Source organism: Cupressus sempervirens, chromosome 5 (assembly GCF_028749045.1).
Source record: "Cupressus sempervirens isolate cs-2001-9-10 chromosome 5, ASM2874904v1, whole genome shotgun sequence".
Lineage (NCBI taxonomy): Eukaryota > Viridiplantae > Streptophyta > Pinopsida > Cupressales > Cupressaceae > Cupressus > Cupressus sempervirens.
Genome location: NC_143122.1, coordinates 249,747,533 through 249,765,897, shown reverse-complemented (window position 1 = coordinate 249,765,897; position 18,365 = coordinate 249,747,533). Strand labels below are relative to the sequence as shown.

Here is an 18,365-nt window from a genome sequence, read left to right as displayed (position 1 = left end):
AATTATTTTATGTTTAAAAAATTTAACTATAAAATATTTTTATATTAAAAATATTTATGACTAATTTTTTTTATAATATATAATATACATGTAATGGTATTGTGCTAAAAATAATTGATAAGTTTAAAATTAATTTATCTTAGTTATTTATATTTTGTTTTATTTTGTTTAAATTAAAAACCCTTTAAATATTTTTATTTTTATTTTTATGAATAGTCATTTTCTATTAATAAAAATATACTAACATAAAAATTCACAAAAAAGGGCCAAGGGATACAACATCATCCCATGAATGAGTTCACATGGCCAAAGCTAGATTAAAAACATGGCCTTAGCTAGAAACATAAATTATTCATAAAAAAAAAGACATATAAAAGGTAGCCTTAGGCAGCCAAAGTAGTGCCAGCCAAGGTTGGTGGATCATCTTTGTCATGAAAACCCTAATTATTAGTGGGATTGGGGGGTGGGTTGGGAATAGTCTAGCCATCATCAACAATAGTGGTAGCAAGAGGATCAATGGCAACCTCCACATCTTTGACCTCTGGTTGTAGAGGAAAAATTGTCAAGTCTAAGCAAGGCTACTTCTTAGAAAGTGCCCAATGAGTACAAGGAGGAGGAGCCAAGGGCCAACCAAAGCCACAATAGGGTGGAGAAATTGACTGGCATCTCCATCTACCATCACCACCACTAGGAGAGTGGTGGTGGGAAGCCTAGGAGTATGGGATGTGCAAGTGGTGGCCTGATGAATGGCACCATGGATGGCAGCCATGAGGCACCGAGGTATCTGTCGAGGCATCAAGAGAAACTTTGGAAATTATGCAAGGAGAATTTCCCTAGTGTTTTAGCAACTCTTGTAGATGAGCTAACTCAAGGGAAACTTTGTTAGCTTGCAACTGAATCTACATAATAACATTATTACAAATGCATGCCTTGGTATACATGGCAATAGTAATAACCATAACGCTGTGAGTGAAAAGAACAACATTCCTATCTTTCCATAGTGTAAACAAAATTTCCATCCTAAAAGTATGCCAAATCTAGGTAAACTTTGGTGGGATTCTAGGGGAATCATCCAATAGGATCATGTGCCAAGAAAAGGGTTCGGGCCAGAATGGCTTGAAAAAATCATGAATCCAGTGCCAATAATTTTTGGCAAGCCTACGAAACCAAAAAATATGCAAGAAAGACTCTAGTTGACTACAAAAAGGGCATATGGGATCTAGAACCCCAATGTGCTTGATCCAAGGCCCCAGGGGAAGACCTTGGAAGGCAAGGCACCAAGAAAAATGGGCAATCTTGGGTTTAGTTATAGCCTCCAAATGGTATCAAAGCACTTTGTCCATTGAGAAAGAGAAGATTGCAAATGCCATCTCTAGTTGAGCCTGCCCACCATTGGAAGATGAGGCAAAAGCCATGTATATCTCAGCCTTTTCTTATAATTCAAAAATGGAGTGGCAGGTTACCACTTCCAATCATGCCACCAAGGTTGAAACGACTGAATACCCACTTTATGAATTAAGTGAACAGGAATGGAAAGTAAAAGGAATGCAAAGAAAGCAGAAAAATCTCCCCATACATAACCTATTTCCAATGAAATTAGTAGAGCCAAGGTGGAGTTGGCAAGAATGACTGGCAGAAGCAAAGCATTTTATGCCATTGAATGGCAGATCCAAAAGCTTGACAAAAGGTGTCTCAGCAACTTAAAGCATTATTGATGTTTTCTTCATCCTCTAAAAGAGTGAGAAAGGAATCATCCACAAAGTGACCATTAACTAATTGGGAGGATGATTTCGGAAAGGAAATTCCATGAACCAGTCTAGAAGCCAAAGAATGAGCTAGCAAATAGCCAAAACCTTCAGCAACAAGGACCTAAAGTGTTGGGGCCAAAGAGCAACCTTGCCTAATTGAACAAAAAAGGCCAAAAGCCTTTGATTGTGAATTACTGATGGTAATGCAAGCATTAGCATCGCCAAAGAGCATCTCCATGGATTGTAAGAAATTGGGACCAGAACCTAGAGCTTGGAGCATAGCCAAGATGAAGGGTCATTCAATGCAATCATAGGCTTTAGCAAAATCTATCTTTAAAAAGATAGCCTTCTAATTGGACTTACGAGCCCATTTCATGCCTTCCTAGATAGCAATAATGTTGTAAAGAATATATCTGGACTTGATAAAGCCAGTTTGCTCAGACCGCACAATTAAAGACAACATGTGCCTGATTTTGAGAGAGAGTGCCTAGGCAATAATCTTATAAGACACATTCAAGAGGGTAATGGGCCTCCAATTGCAAATATCCTCTGGATCACTAGTTTTAGGTATGAATTTAATACTTCCTTTATTTATAATGGCTCCTAAGCTTTTAGAATGATGGGCTTCAAGATAAACTTTGTGCAGATTAGGACCTATATGATTCCAGAGGTGTTTATAAAATTCATAAGAAGACCTATCACACCTAGGGGATTTTTCATCAGCCATGGAGTAGACCACCTCTTTAAGGTCTCAGAGGGAAAGAGGTTGCTCACAAAATGCACATTGCTCAATTGTTAGGCAGTTTTGAGTAACAGAGATACATTTTCTGAGAGCAACCTCCGAAGAAACCAAATTTCCTTATGAAGCACACACATTCTCATTATGATGAAAAAATGCTTGCAGGATGTTAGCGAGACTAGAAAGAACAATAGATCCTTGATTGATCTTTTTAATCCCAATATTGGTTTGACAAGCTCGAAGAGCTTGAAAAAACTCCTTCGAGGCTTTATCACCAACCTCCAACCAGTGGAGATGGACTTTGATTTGGGCTCCTTGAGTGGCATAGTTATTAGCAACTTGTTTGTCACGGCGATTCTTGGCAAGACAAATTTGCAAATTCACATCAAAGGGATTGAGGGTGAGAGCCTAAGAGGCTTTTTTGAGAGCAAAAGTGTTGGCATCATATGATCATTTTCTGAAAAGTGCCAACTAATGCCCATAGATGCATAGAAACCTAATAGTTTTTGTAATGACATCATTCCATGATTGAATCCATCCCTTTTGAGAATGTGGATGTGGCTTCAAATTCTAGAAATGTAAGATATGTGAGATGGTGAAAGCATCCATCAGCATAGATGTGTTGAGGAAGAACTAAGACTTGGCCACTTTTAGGACAACTGTTTGCCAAGAAATGACAAAATAAATGGGATAGTGGTTAGATAACATCACATCTAGCAGGGGAATGAGAGGTAGTTCTCAATGCTTAGAAAATGAGAAAAAATATTGTGCAGTAATCATAGCATGATCGAGATGCTTTAAAATGTGGTCAAAGCTAGCTCAAAAGTTGGACCAAGTGTGCCAAACCCCATTATCCTGGAGGCAGGTTATATTGGGTTAAAAAAGGTCCAATTTATTATGCATGTAGTACCAAGCTTCCCTTTCCCTAGCTATCTAATGAAAGGGTAGAATGTCATCTTTATCAAAGGCCACTTCAACCATATTGAAGTCACCACACATGACCCAACTAGCTAGAGGCAAATTGTCAGCAAACCAGGCCTACATCTGGGATCTTTTCACAACATCATTGGAAGCATAAACATTAATGACTCCAAAAGAATGATTGTTAATGGAAAGTAAAAGTCAAATAATTCTATGCGTGGGGTCAGAACCATGCAAAATAATAGCAAAACAAAGACAAGGTGACAAGAGAGTAACTACACCACCTCAGCTAACTTAGTGCTGAGAGGAAAACATAACACCATCTTGCCAAATGATGCAATATGCAAAAGAGAGCATGAAACCAGAACTCTTAACCTCTTAGAGATAGAGAAAATCTAAATTACCAAGTCTATGATGGTCATCCTAGACATAGTACTTTCTAAAGAGGTCTATAAGACCTCAAACATTCCATGAAAGGAAATTCATGAAAATTCTTCCATATCATCCTCGTCCTCAAGAGAGGAGTAGCTATTCTGAAAGAAGGTAGAAACCTAGTTCAAGTCAAAAGGAAAACCCTTTGGGCTAATAGCCTGCCATTTCACCTCTGGTATCTCAACACATCCAGGAAGACTATGAGAATTTTGTGTCGCTAGTGGTGCTATGGAAGAAGTAGAAAGAGGGGTAAAAATCCTAGCCAAGGTAGAAGCCCTGGATGCCACCTTAATTCCTTGCATACCAGTAGGTTTTGACACCTGTAAAAGCCCCCAAATTGGGTGCTATGGAAGCTGCTTACATCCGTATGTTGGCTAGATTGTCACTCCTATAGGGATAGGAGGATCCATGGCAACTATCGCATAGGACTATTTTGGGGCCAAGGGGTTCAAAGTAACCTTGCCATTGCACCCAACAGTAACCCATTCTTCTTTTTCCCCTTTGCCTGGTTTGGGAGGCATTTCTTTAGGTGTGGGTTTATCCCTAGGCATAGCCAAAGGGCAATCCCCAATCTTGTGTTCCACAAACTAGCACCTATAAGAGGTGTTGGGGAGGTTCAAATAAAGTACCTTCTGAGAGAAGGTTTGAGCCCCAATTTGGATTTCCATAGAATGCTTAAGATCTTGGAAAGATCAACCTTGATGCAAACGCATCTCTGTGGGTGTGCATTAAAAAATTTCTCAGGCTCCTTTGTGACAACTTTGCTAAAGGTTTTGGCAATGGACTCAATGAAAGGCCAACATGGCAAGGGTAAACCTAGGAACTCGACCCACATAGGAACCCTAAGCTCTTTATCATCACAAATTGTGAAGTCTCATGACCATTTTTGAAAAACAAGTAGAGATGAATGCATAGACCAAGGTCTGTTGTTAAAGACGACGTCTGCTAGCAATGGGTTAGTGAAGAGAAAAAAAAAAAACCTTTGGTAAGGTTTTGCACAACACCATGGCATACTCCATAGGAGTCTAGCTCTTGTTAACCCATTCTCGAAGCATAGCTTCAGGAGGAGTCCTACCCACAAAATAACCTATCAAGGTATGTTTCTCTAACCAGTCACATGCATTATTAGATTCTTGCAAAGGAAGGAAAATATCAGGATTACCTTGTGTAAAACCTTTGGGACACACTTGCAAGGGTGTTTGTTCTGTAACAGTGCCATGGCAATCCAAAGTAGCAACATCAATACTAGAAACCACTGGTTCACCGCTGGCCGGAGCCATTATATCCTAGCCTAAAAACTCCCACAATAAATGTAGTGTGACAAGTGGAGACTACAAAAGTAAAGCTTAGACGAAGAGTTGTACGCAAGAAAATTGAAAGTTCATATGAAGCAAGAAACCCTACTTTAAAATATATTTGATTATCATTACAAATAATTTTTCATTTGTAATATAAATATAATAATAGTTTGTGATATTGCTATGAGGATTTAATTGTCTTGTTTTTTAGTCAAACCCATTGACCCATATTTCATGAATAGTGATTCAACATAGTTAAATCAGCATTATCACTATGTTGAATCACTATTCATCAATTATGGGTCAATGAGTTTGAATAGAAATCTATACAATTAAATTTTGATAGTAATGACACAAATTGACTTGCTGGGAAAATTATTTCCTACTCATTATATTATAATGTTAGTATCTTCCTAGAAATCCGCTCCTATAAGACTCTAAATGTTGAGCCAATCAAATTGAATAATTTTTTTTTCAGATTTTAGAAATTAAAAATCATAGAAAAATAAAAAAGGAAAAATCAAAATTAAAATAGTGATTGGTTGAAATAAAAAACATTATTCACTAGACATTGCAATAGTATATTGCCTGTGACAAATACAATAATTAAAATTTTTATGTAAAGTAAAATTGTAATATTTCTATTCAGATTCAACTATTAGTTTTTAGAGTCAAACTTACTCACTACATAAAGTTGAGCACGTTAGAATTATTTATTGTTTTTTGCATAGTAAATCATTTAATTGGGAATTTTTTTTTTAACAAACTGAGCTCAGATTAAAATTGAATTTGAATGGCCCTCATAGATGCAATTTGGATCTATAACAGACCAGTTGTGTAGTCAATAGATTATTGTGGAATTTGATTGAAACGGTCTTGAAGTAATTCCAACATCAACCAGATCCCCCGCTTGACTAGTCCATGCATGACCAGTTAGCGAGATGTAATCAAACCATGTTTAATATGCTTTGCGTTTTCATTTCAGCACTCCAACGTTACCCTAGTTATTGTTAAACTCTAAAAAATTAATATTGTAAACCTCAAATTGTTCCAAACAATTGAAGCAGCATAATCCTCTATCCAGAACATACAATTTAATTATGGGCTGTCGAAGTTGATTAGACAAATTCAACTAACTAATTCTGTTTATAATTCACATATATTTTGGGTTAACAGATTACCAAACAATGAAGAAATGAACCAATCCAGACGATGTGCAACTGATTATATATTATTATTACTATTGTCGTTAAATAGAAACTGTAGATAAAAGGGGTACCCATAACTGGAAGTACTTATTTAGCATCTGAGGTCGCTTCATTGAGCACTGAGATGCATGCATGGCACATTTTAGCTATACCAAAAGCTATTCATCATCTTATATGTATATATAATGGATTCATATATCGATAGAGCGTAAACCCTAATTTTTGTGATTTGAAGTGAGGTTTTTCCCAGTGAGAGAGTAAGTGGTAACTGCAGTAACACCTGGCGAGCACTGAGCAAGGCAATTTCCTTTGGCACAGTAAGCTGCACCAGTCCCACACCAGTTATAGATGCTGCAGCATCTCCCACTGTTGCAGAAGAAGTTCCCCTTTGGACTGCATGTTGGATCCCCCATCACCATGGGAAGACCAATATTGCATCCCAGAAACACTATTACCAGTAAGGTTGCCACGGTTGATTTGTACTGACCCATATTCTGCATTCACAACAACAATAAACTAAAATTTTCAAATATGAGGCCACAGTGAATAGTTAGCAATACTGCTAGTCGAAGTATAAAAACTAAAATAAGAGAAAAATCCTGCGCAATGATCTATATCTATAACATACAAAAACAACAAAACTATGTAAGAGCATAAGCCAAATAGAAATATACAAACAATGCTGCTTGCTTGGTGCTATATGCTGGATTGGCAATGAAAAAGAGTAATGAGCATGGGATCTATTTATAGTGAGAATTCTTAGAAAAGAGTGAACAATCTACAGTCTTTGCAACATTTATTTTGCATAACTCAACCACAGCTTATTCACTCCTGGTTGGGAAATGGAGCATTCTACGTCTATTTGTTTCTCCGCTTCCGATTTATGGCCCTAAAAAACCTCAATACTTACACACAAATATACCTAAACAAATCATCATTAATACTAAAGTGTTTACATCTTTTAGTTTTTCTTGATTATTGATTAGACAATTTGTCTAAAAAGTATTATAATAGCAGGTATTATTGGAAGATATTAGACAACATTTTAAAATGACATTTTTATACCATTTCGAAAGACTTCTACAATCAGTAAATGTAGAAAAAAAAGCAAACAAATTTTGACTTACGAATAAGAAACTATAAATTATAAATGAAGGAAGTTAAACGGCTGCTGGGTGGTTTCCTAACTCTTCGTTGCCCCACATCGGATTGAGTAATGGAGTTCGGTTTCGCTTTATCGAGACAAGATATTTTCCTTATTGGGACTGAAGGCGTTTAGCCTTATCGAGACAATATGTTTTCCTTATTTGGACTGAAGGCATTTAGCCTTATCTAGACAAGATATTTTCCATAGTGGGCCAAGGCATTTAGCCTTTTCTAGACAAGATATTTTCCATAGTGGGCCAAGGCATTTAGCCTTTTCTAGACAAGATATTTTCCATAGTGGGCCAAGGCGTTTAGACTTACCAACACAATTTGAGCTCAAAATTATAATTATATTATAATAATTATTATTATATAATCTAGAATCTAAATATCATACAATCATTGAAATAGTATTTATAATTTTATGTAATTTACATAATAATACTAGTTATAAAATTACTAGACAAAGTTCATTGAGTATTTTAATAATCATAATATGTTCTATTTATCACAACACACAATAATGTTCATTATCGACGTCATTTTTAGAAAAACTTAACTACAACATCAATTACTCGTTCCCACTTGAATAAGTTGTCATGATTGTATTAATAATTTAACAATATTGTGCTTCTACTTTGGATGCATAATCCTACTAGATGAAGTTGAAATCAACCTTCAAATAGTTAACAAGATCTGGAACCATGAGGTGATTTATCAATAATTAACTTACTATTTGTGATAATATTCAAGATAATATGCATATTTCTTTCCATGATACTATTATAGAGCTCTAGATAATTATCTAGAGAATATCTTATAAAACATATCAAATTTACTACTACTATTGAGCATACATAAACTTGGCACATGCAACGTCTCAAGATAACTAAATAAAAATCTTCTAATCACATTAATTATCAAGTATCATCAACAACAACCCCTATTTTATCTCACTTTTCTTCTAAATTCAAACATTGTGAATTCACACCTCTTTTTCAATCCTTGTATCACTCCATGCTTTGATTTCATTTAATAATAATATATTGAGGCTTCCTCCTATCCATTCTATAGACCCTTCTAAACATTTTCCACCTTCTTTTGACTCAAAATATTTTTTTCTACAAAATTGTCAACTCAAGAACATTACAAAAAATTGTATATGTTTGAAATATGAACTCCAACATCTTATTGATATAAATAATATAGCATGTTTGATTAACATCTGATGGATGTCCGCACATAGTTTAAATGGTCCAAAATGAGCCCATTTTGCATGCAAATAAACATTGGTCAAGTTGGAATCCATCTTATTGCAACTTGCATATGATGGGAACAAATTTCAAAGTTAGATTTGGGTTGCATAAAAAAAATGTTCATGTTTAATGGGGAATGGAAGAAGTTAAGAGGGTCCAAAGAGAGGACACTCACTATTATGCCCACATCAGACACCTCATCATAATCAACACTTCGAGTGTGTTGGTTGAGCTAAGTCATTAGTAGCTAATGCCAACTTGAGTAATCATCCTCTTTTGTTAGTAAAATATTTTGATCTCTATGGAATACACAATCCACTTGTTCATGAATAATTGAGTGCAAGAAAATGTATTCTTAGTCAAAATGCAAAGTTTAGCTACCCCCAAATCTTGCAAAGTTTAGTCAAAACACATTTCCTCTATAACAGAGTTTTTTACGACTTACCTGGAATATTGAGAGGAGAGGGAGAGTTGGAGGGAGAGAATGGGGATGCAAAACATAAATATATAAAGAAGAGACAACTACATGTGTGTGTGTGTGTGTGTGTGTGTGTGTGTGTGTGTACATATGTATGTATCTATATACTATATATGTATGTATGTATGTATACATACATACATACATACATACATACATACATACATACATATATATATGTGTGTGTGTGTGTGTGTGTGTATGTATGTATGTATGTATGTATGTATGTATGTATCGAAAGAGGGTTGGGAAAGATATAGTGATAGGGAAAGATGGAGATATAAAAAGATCAAGTGAGAAAATGGGGGCAAAAAAGGAGATGTAGAGACTTAATAGTTTAGAAAGGGGACAATAAGGATAAATGGATGTATAGAGAGAGAGATGGATCGAGAGAAAGATATAAAGAGATTGATATATAGATACAAAGGGATGCATAGAGTGGAAGACATATATATGAAGAGACATAAAGATATATAGATGGTGAGCTAGATTGATTGAGAGAGAACAAAGATAAATGAAGGAACATCAGAAAATAGGGTGGGTGAAGAGAATGTGATAGGCGGGGAGGGGGAGAGAGAGAGAGAGAGAGAGAGAGAGAGAGGTCTAGAGGGAAGAGTAAGGAGATAGGGAAAAGTATGGAGATGGAGATTCAGAAGAAGAGGCATATGGAGTGAGGAGAGGAAGATACAAATAGTGATGAAGACAAACTGATGGGACGAGAGAAAAGTAGACAGATAGAGAGACATAGACCAATAGATAGATGAGTTATAGATAGAACGAGAGGGAGAACCAAATAAAGGGAGAAATACTCAGTTGACCTTCCATATCTTTATGATGTACCCATTGCACACTAAGGTTGGATTTCTAGTTAAATGAAATTCACTACCTAACTTGTGAAATCTATGGTTGTCAATCTCTTAAAATGATGTGATACTGACTATTTCATCCACATTACAACTAATAGACATCAGTCATTGACAAATCATTGTATACCACTCTGGCTAAATCAAAAGTAAATAATTTAGTTATTAATATTGTATCATTAATTTTGTTAGATAATTAATACAACTATATAAAAAACCAAGCTACCTTCCTTGAACTAAGGAAAGAGAAAATAAAAAATACAAGATGAAAGTGCTTAAAATAAGATTTTGAAAATCTTAACATAAAACTATTATAATGTAAAAAATATATATATTTATAATACAAAATATTAATGTTATACTTTTACATATTTTTATTTTGAATTTTTATATAGAAAAGTTAAAATTTCAAAAGACCTTTAACATATTTGATGTTTTATGGGGTTCCCTCGACCTTAATGTGGTTAATGGGGAAATGGACATTGAAAAGCGAGCTAAAAAATATGGTTTCTAACATGGAACCCAAAACCATCGCCCAATATTGGGAGTCTCACCAAATCGATACAATCATCCCCAAGAATTTTCTTAATGAAAAACAAGTTGGATTAAAAGTGAATTTCTTCCTGGCTCTAAAAAACATTATGAGATTTTGAAAGGCTCCCCAAGCCTACACCACTAGTTTTACCTTAGCTCCCAAAACCATTATTATTTAATTTAATTAGATATATAATTATAGTCATTATATTAATTTTATATATAGAATTATAGTCATTATATTAGATTAAAATATTTAATATAATATGTAAATATTTAATTATAATTGAAAAGCTTATAGTTTTTGTTTTCAATTATTTTGACAATAATTGTATATTAATACATGATATATTTAATACACATAATTTGTTTATATATTGATAGATAATAATAATTTATAAATAAAATCTCTTTCTTTCTCATATTGTTGAGGTAAAATGTTAATTAAATAGTAATTGTGTGTGTGTGTGTGTGTGTGTGTGTGTGTGTGTGTGTGTGTGTGTGTGTGTGTGTGTGTGTGTCTTAAGTTAACTCTCTCTCTCTCTCTCTCTCTCTCTCTCTCTCTAGGGATAACTTTAAGGAATGCCCCCCTCCCAAAATTTATAAAATTGTGGTGAATCACATGTCATCTGGGTGAAAAAAAATTAATAGTGTTGGTGAATTATGCGTCATCGATGGATATTTGGTGGCAATTTTTTTAATATTTTAGACAATTTTTATAAAATAATGGCGATTATAATTTTTGTTTTTAATAAAATTATTGATATTGATGGCGAATTATGTTCTGAAATGTAATTATGTTAAATGTATTATTTGAGAACTCAGACCGTCTGATGATCCAAGATCAATGGCTAAGGTTTAATTTTGGCCAACATTTCTTGAAGGAAGAAGAATTGTCAAGGTAGTCACGGGAATGTTGACACATATCAAGGTAAGTTGTCTATGGAGTACATTGTCACTCATAAAAAAAATTCACATAGGAAAATAGGAATTTTTCAAATGATGATTGTCGAAAGAGACACTCAATTAATTCCATGCTGAATAAGAGTAAACATTAAAGAGAAATATGGACGAAGAACCCAATTACCAAACTGAAATTACATAATAATAGTGGAGAATGTTCTGACCACTATATGAGTATTCTATAAAGTCTAGGCAAAATGGTCAACTAGTATACGGCATTATTTTTAGCCAATTTCTATAGCCCAATCGAGACATATTAGCCAATTGGTGAATAATAGCCACTAAAAAAATCCCTCTCTCTCTCTCTCTCTCTCCTTATATTTTCAAGGTAAAATAATAATAAAATGTTAATCATATATATATTATTTTAATATAGATAACATATTAGCTTACTTCATATCACCACCCCTTCCAACTTCACCTACACCCCTTCAAGCTCTTCCCTCGTCTCCATGACCACCTACACCTCCATCTCCACCTACTCTCAAACAGTTGAGGGAAAATATGATTAGAAATATTATAGCAATTATTCAAGACATTAGTACCATTAGACATGGTTCTCATCCCCATTGTGAAGTACTTCTTCTTTCTGATACCATGTAAGACATTATAGACTTTATAAAAATATTAGATAATGAGATATATAGTTTTTGCATATGGAGGGACTCCATGGCTGCAAATTGTGCTCACAACCTATCAAATAAAAAAGTCCATGAATTAGAAATTACAAAAGCTGATTTGAAAAGTTATTTTGTCAACCTAGGACGAGTGACACCATAAAGGATAATAAATCATGCATATCTATTGTATGATGTCAACACACAAGAATATATATGCATGTTTTGGAGTGGCATTGATTAGTATTTGACCATTTACCACAAGCTAAGCATGTGGTGCCCATGTACTTTCTAAAAAAAATTGAGGTTGAATTTGAATTAGTTAGAAAGCTAATTATTTTGATGTGCAATCTTTCCAAGAGATAGGAAGAGCTATTGCATAGGACAAAGAAGTGCCAATTTGAGTGATAAAGTTAAAAATCATGAGTAAATTGAGCCCCTTGTTCTTCTTCTTGCACCATTTATTCTTGGACTTTCTCATCATCAATAAGTGACCTATGCTCTTAGTTCATCAAGTTTGCATTCACATGATTTGTTAGAGAAGTTTATGTTGGGAAGGGTTATTTGAGGCATAACACTTGTTTGCATGAGTTGAAGGGATATTTTTATTGAACTAGAAAGTGATCCTTCTTATGTTGTCATTTCTAGAAGTGGAAATGCTAATGTTGATAATGGTGGACATGATGTTGATATTTATAATGTCTGTAATTTGTTCTTTTGTATTCACATATTCCAATCTTACCTTTTTATCTTGCACCAATTCTCTCAAAAAATGATATTTTATAGAAATGTGCTTGGTTTTAGTATGCATTACATGATTCTTTGATATATTAATTGCACTAGTGCTATCATAGAATATAACCACTGGGCCCTTGATTTCTATCTTAATAGCTGCCAACAGTTGCTTGAACCAAAAAACATTGGAATAATTAACTACTACTGCAACATATTTTGCCTCTACTATAGAATAAGAAATAGAATGATTCTTCTGTCTTGTTTATGACACTATTACTTTACCCAAAAATAATGCTCCACCATAGGTGCTCTTCTTGTCATCAACACTTTCTTCCCAATCAACATTTGTAAATCCCTTCAAATCAAGATTGTCTCCTATTTTTAACCATAATCCATAGCCTTCAGTACCCTTTAGATACATCATGATTCTCTTTATTTCCATCATATTATTCTCCTTGGAATTTGATAAGAATCTTGCTAAAATACCAACTGCTAATGCAATATTAGGCCTTGTGTGCACTACATGTTACAATTTTCCAATCACTAATCTGTATGTGATCTAATCTAGTTCTTTGGAATCATCATTTTTGGAAATCTTATGTCCATTAGACATAGGTGTTCCAACTGGTCCTCAATCTTCCATTCTAAAATTCTTTAGTATATCCTTGATATATTTGGATTGAGTAATGTAGATATCATCTTTCTTCTATTGGATTTGCAATCCAAAAAAGAATTTTATCTCTCCAAACGTAGACATCTCAAATTCTTTAGTAATCTCTTCTGAAAATGCTTTGCATAAGTCATCATTTCCTGTAAATGAAGTGTCGTCCACAAAGATTTCAACCAACACAATCTTTTTGTATAGTCCTTCTTTGATATACAAGCTAGTATTATAATTTATTCTTTGAAAATCAATATTTATCAACTATTTATGAAGTCTTTCGTACCAAGCTCTAGGAGCTTTCTTAAGACCATACAATGCTTTCTAAAATTTATAGACCATCTCCCTTTTGTTAGGATCTAGAAAAATTCTAGGTTGTTCTATTTAAAATTCCTCTACAAGAAATGTGGATTTTAGATCCATTTGATAAACTTTAAATCCTTTATGTACAACACTCTAACACCTTCTAATCTAGAAACAAGAGAAAATGTTTCAACATAGTCAATACCTTCTTCTTGAGAACAACCTTTGCATAGTACCCTTTCTTTGTTTTTGGAAACTTCTCCATCTTCAGTCAACTTATTTCTAAAAATTCACTTTGTGCCAATTACATTTTTATCCTTGGGTCTAGGAACAAGAGTGCAAGTCTTATTCCTCTCTATCTATTCTATTTCTTCATTGTAAGCTTCAATCCAACTTTCATTATCCAAAGCATCTTTTAATGATCTAGGCTCAAATTCAAAAAGAAAACATGTACCTTTCAATTTGTTTCTTATCATTGTTCTATATATCTTGTCTCCAATGATCTAATCAATTACATCATGCCTTCTAACATATTTTGCTAACATAGGTACTTTGGATTTAGAATTTGTTCCACTAACCTCTCCATTACCTTCTATATCAAGCTTGGGTCCCACTATTTGTGACTCGGGTCCACCAAACTTGGTTTTCTCCTGCAATAACTCAGTAGTTTCTGACTATGACTCAGGTCCTTTAGACTATGACTTAGGTTGCACTAATTAAAACTCAGTACTTTTGGAGATTTTGGGGACTCCAAAGGTGAAGTCTTCTGACTTCCAATTTGATTTGGTAATGTATCAAGTTCATAGTAGAAAAAAAAAATTTAATCCTTAGGTTCTTTGCTTCTCTCCTCTTCATTCTATTCTACAAACTCAATAATTCTTACATGTGCACTTTCTATGATATTATGAGTTGACAAATTCAAACATTGATATGCTTTTATTCTATAGGAGTATCCTAGGAATATGCCTTTATTAGCTTTGACATCAAATTTTCCTTTCCTAGATTCCTTCAAGATATAACATTTGCTATTAACTTATATTAGGTTTGTAGCCATACCATAGTTCATAAGGAATTTTATATTTGGGTCTCTCTTCAGTTGCACTCTATTCAAGGTATGCATTATAGTATTGATTGCTTCCTTCCAGTATTTGATTGCAACACTCTTTTCTATCATTAAAGTTATTACACAATCCATGATGGATATGTTCCTTCTTTTAGCTATACCATTCTTCTGTCGTGTATCAGGAGTTGATACTTGTCTCTTAATTCCTCTTTCAATACAAAACTCATTAAACTCATTGAAAATGAATTTACCACCTTTGACTGATCTCAAATACTACAACTTCTTTCTAATTTCTTTCTCTACTATTTCTATATGCCACTTACATTTTTGAGATGCTTTAGAGTTTTCTTTTATATACATTACAATCATCATTCTAGAATAATCATTAAAAAAACAAAGTAAAATACTTATCTCCACTATAGCTCTCTATTCCAATATGTCCATAGAAGTCAGTATAAACTAGCTGCAAGACTTCCTTAGAATGATAGTCTTGCTTTTAAAACTTTTCTTTCCCATCTTACCCATTTGATAATTGTTGCATAGGCCCATATCTGGTTTCCCATCTTATCCATATATATTATATGGATAAGTATAATATAATTATTATATAATATTAAAATGATTAATACTGTATATAAATGAAAATATAAATTATTATATATATCATAAATATTATCATACAATATATATATATATACACATACCTATATATTAGATTTTAAAATACTACTTTATTAATTTATATATATACACATATATCAACTATTGACAATTGCATCTTAATTAGCTATTAAAATAGTATTATTAATTGTAAGGAATATGATTTATATAATTATCTTGTTAATATAATTACTATTAATGAAAGGGGATGACTATTGGAGATACACATATAAATATAGGATACCAAATGATGAAAAAGGGATCAGAGAAAAAATATTATGAAATGGATAAAAATAAATGATGAATAATCAAAATCCTGAAATGAGACATTACAAGTGGTATTGGAGCATGTTTCAATCCTGAGACCTATGTTGAGAAATTGCTATGATTGAGGAAGGTGAAAGGATGGTTGATTTGTGCTACACTTCTACGAAGAGGCCATGGGAAGGATTATGATTATTTTTTGAGATTAATTTGCCAAATCACAGTCTTCTACTTCTTATCATAGGTCTTGTGATGTTTCTAATGAATTGCAAAGGGAATGAATTCCTGAAAATATTGATGGTGGATTGAGATATTGGAGAAATTATGAGCGAGTTGTTTATTTGAATACAAAGGATGGATGCAATGAGAACTACTTGTGTTCTTGAAGATTACAACATTTAGACTATAAGTTATGTGTGGCAACAAGTCTCATTTGAAGTCATTCTCTCCTTCAGATATTATATTTTTTGTGAATTGATGAGTAAATGGCTAAATGTCAAGAGCCCACAAAAAGTATTAGAATGTGGTGCTCACTTGTAGATCACTAAAATAGAGAGAGTTCTGCATGTTGCTCTTCACTCTGAAGTCAGTGAGGATAAAATCATAGATATGGTGAAAATTTGTCTTGAACAGTATGAATTACAAGCTGAAACATGATTGGTCAATGCAACAAATGAGCAAGGAATCATAGCTCTCCACTTGGCATCTTCAAAAGGTTAAGCACATGTCTATGACTTGCTTCTAGTACATTGAGGAAGAATTGAGACAAAAAATGCATAATCAATGAGATCAAAAACTTGAATAAGTTATTAAAGGTTGAGATTATTAATGGGAATATACATACATACATACATACATACATATATATATATATATATATATATATATATATATATATATATATATATATATATGTGTGTGTATATATATACACACACACACACACACACACACACACACACACACACACACACACACACACACACACACACACACACACACACACACACACACACACACACACACACATATATATATATATCATATGGTCGAAGCATATGGATGTGACCCATCAAATCATGGAGTTCAATACTCTTTAAGAATATGTTTCAACTCACATGGAAATAGCAAGAGAAAACCCCAAAAGACTATTGAGAAGAAAACAAGCTAGTATTCATTTCATGGTAGAAATTGTATTATTTTCTAGTTCAAGGTGATTTATACTATTGAGGGGCTGATAGCCATGCTAGTCAATGTGAAAATAATTACACAGATGACCAAACTGGAGGTCTCGGGAAAAAGAGAAGATTCCCACAGAAATATAAAAAGGTGACCACTTCCTAATAGATATATGAATTCCAAGGACACACAAGCCTTGTAATTAGGATGTTGGATAGGAGACTCTAATGTTGTTCATGCAAGATATGTTGTCTATAGTAAAATATGGGTGGGGTTATATTATGCAAAGGAAAATAGAGATGGTAAACGTTGAATATGAAAGATGGCTAAGATAATTTATAACATGTTTCTTCCCTATACTATCATTCCAAGGGAAGTATAAAGAAATAAAAGTTAGGGCAGTAATAAGTGTGATGACGATAAGGAACTCCAAACATTCAATGAATGCAAGCATATGAGATACGTCCACTCAAGAAAGTAAGTTTCATAAGGAAATTAATAACCAAAAAGATATCGATATTGGAGAAGTCCAAAGGTGAGCACCCACTATTTATATTGAATGTATTAAATAGGGGATTAAATGAGAGGAAGACCTTAAGTTGATATGTAGATTACTTCATATTCTAAATCACCACTTCGACATGTAAAGGTAATGAGGTAAGTTGTATATTTTCTTCATATATTTTATTAAGAAATAATTGTTAAGTGTCCTTATTATTGACACATTTTGTTATTGTGATAAATATTGAATAGACTAATACCCACTATCAATGACTCTAATCAAATAGTTACAATGAAATGAAATTGATTTCTAAGTTGATAAGTAATAATCAAATAATTGTTGAGTTAGATATTTATCATTAAATAATGATTGAATATAATTAGGTTTTCAAAATTCTAAATATTGAATTCTAAGTGAGATTAGTTTTCAATCATTATCACAAATAATATTATTAAGTAAAATCAATAAGGTCATCATCTTCCAAGATAAGATAAGGTCTATAGTGGAATGGGCTAGGTGACACAACTTGAAAGTACTAGGTATGGCCTGTGGTGAGATGGGCATTGGGCTACATCATCCAAGGGTACTAGGTAAGGCCTACGGTGGAGAAAATACCTCGGGGTACATCATACCAAGGCACTATCTTAGAGATAATGATTAAAGACAGATAACAATAATGAGGGAGAATGGTGAGGCCCATGATTGGGTAATAGAGCACCCTATTATAGTTTCTCCTCTAATACTCAAGAAATGATAAATTAATTAGTAATATATTATACTTTTGATTGACAAGTC

General features: G+C 33.5%; 1 protein-coding gene across 1 annotated transcript; it reads right to left on the bottom strand.

The window, feature by feature from the left end:
• Positions 1 to 6,351: 6,351 nt before the first annotated feature.
• On the bottom strand, positions 6,352 to 7,062 carry LOC149555466 (chitinase 1-like). Its single transcript, XM_089833641.1, has 2 exons — positions 7,021 to 7,062; positions 6,352 to 6,840 (listed from the first exon to the last, which is right to left on the bottom strand). The coding sequence occupies exon 2, from the start codon at positions 6,835 to 6,837 to the stop codon at positions 6,562 to 6,564; it is 276 nt and encodes a 91-aa protein (XP_089689767.1). The 5' UTR covers positions 6,838 to 6,840; positions 7,021 to 7,062; the 3' UTR covers positions 6,352 to 6,561.
• Between the last annotated feature and the right edge of the window lie 11,303 nt (positions 7,063 to 18,365).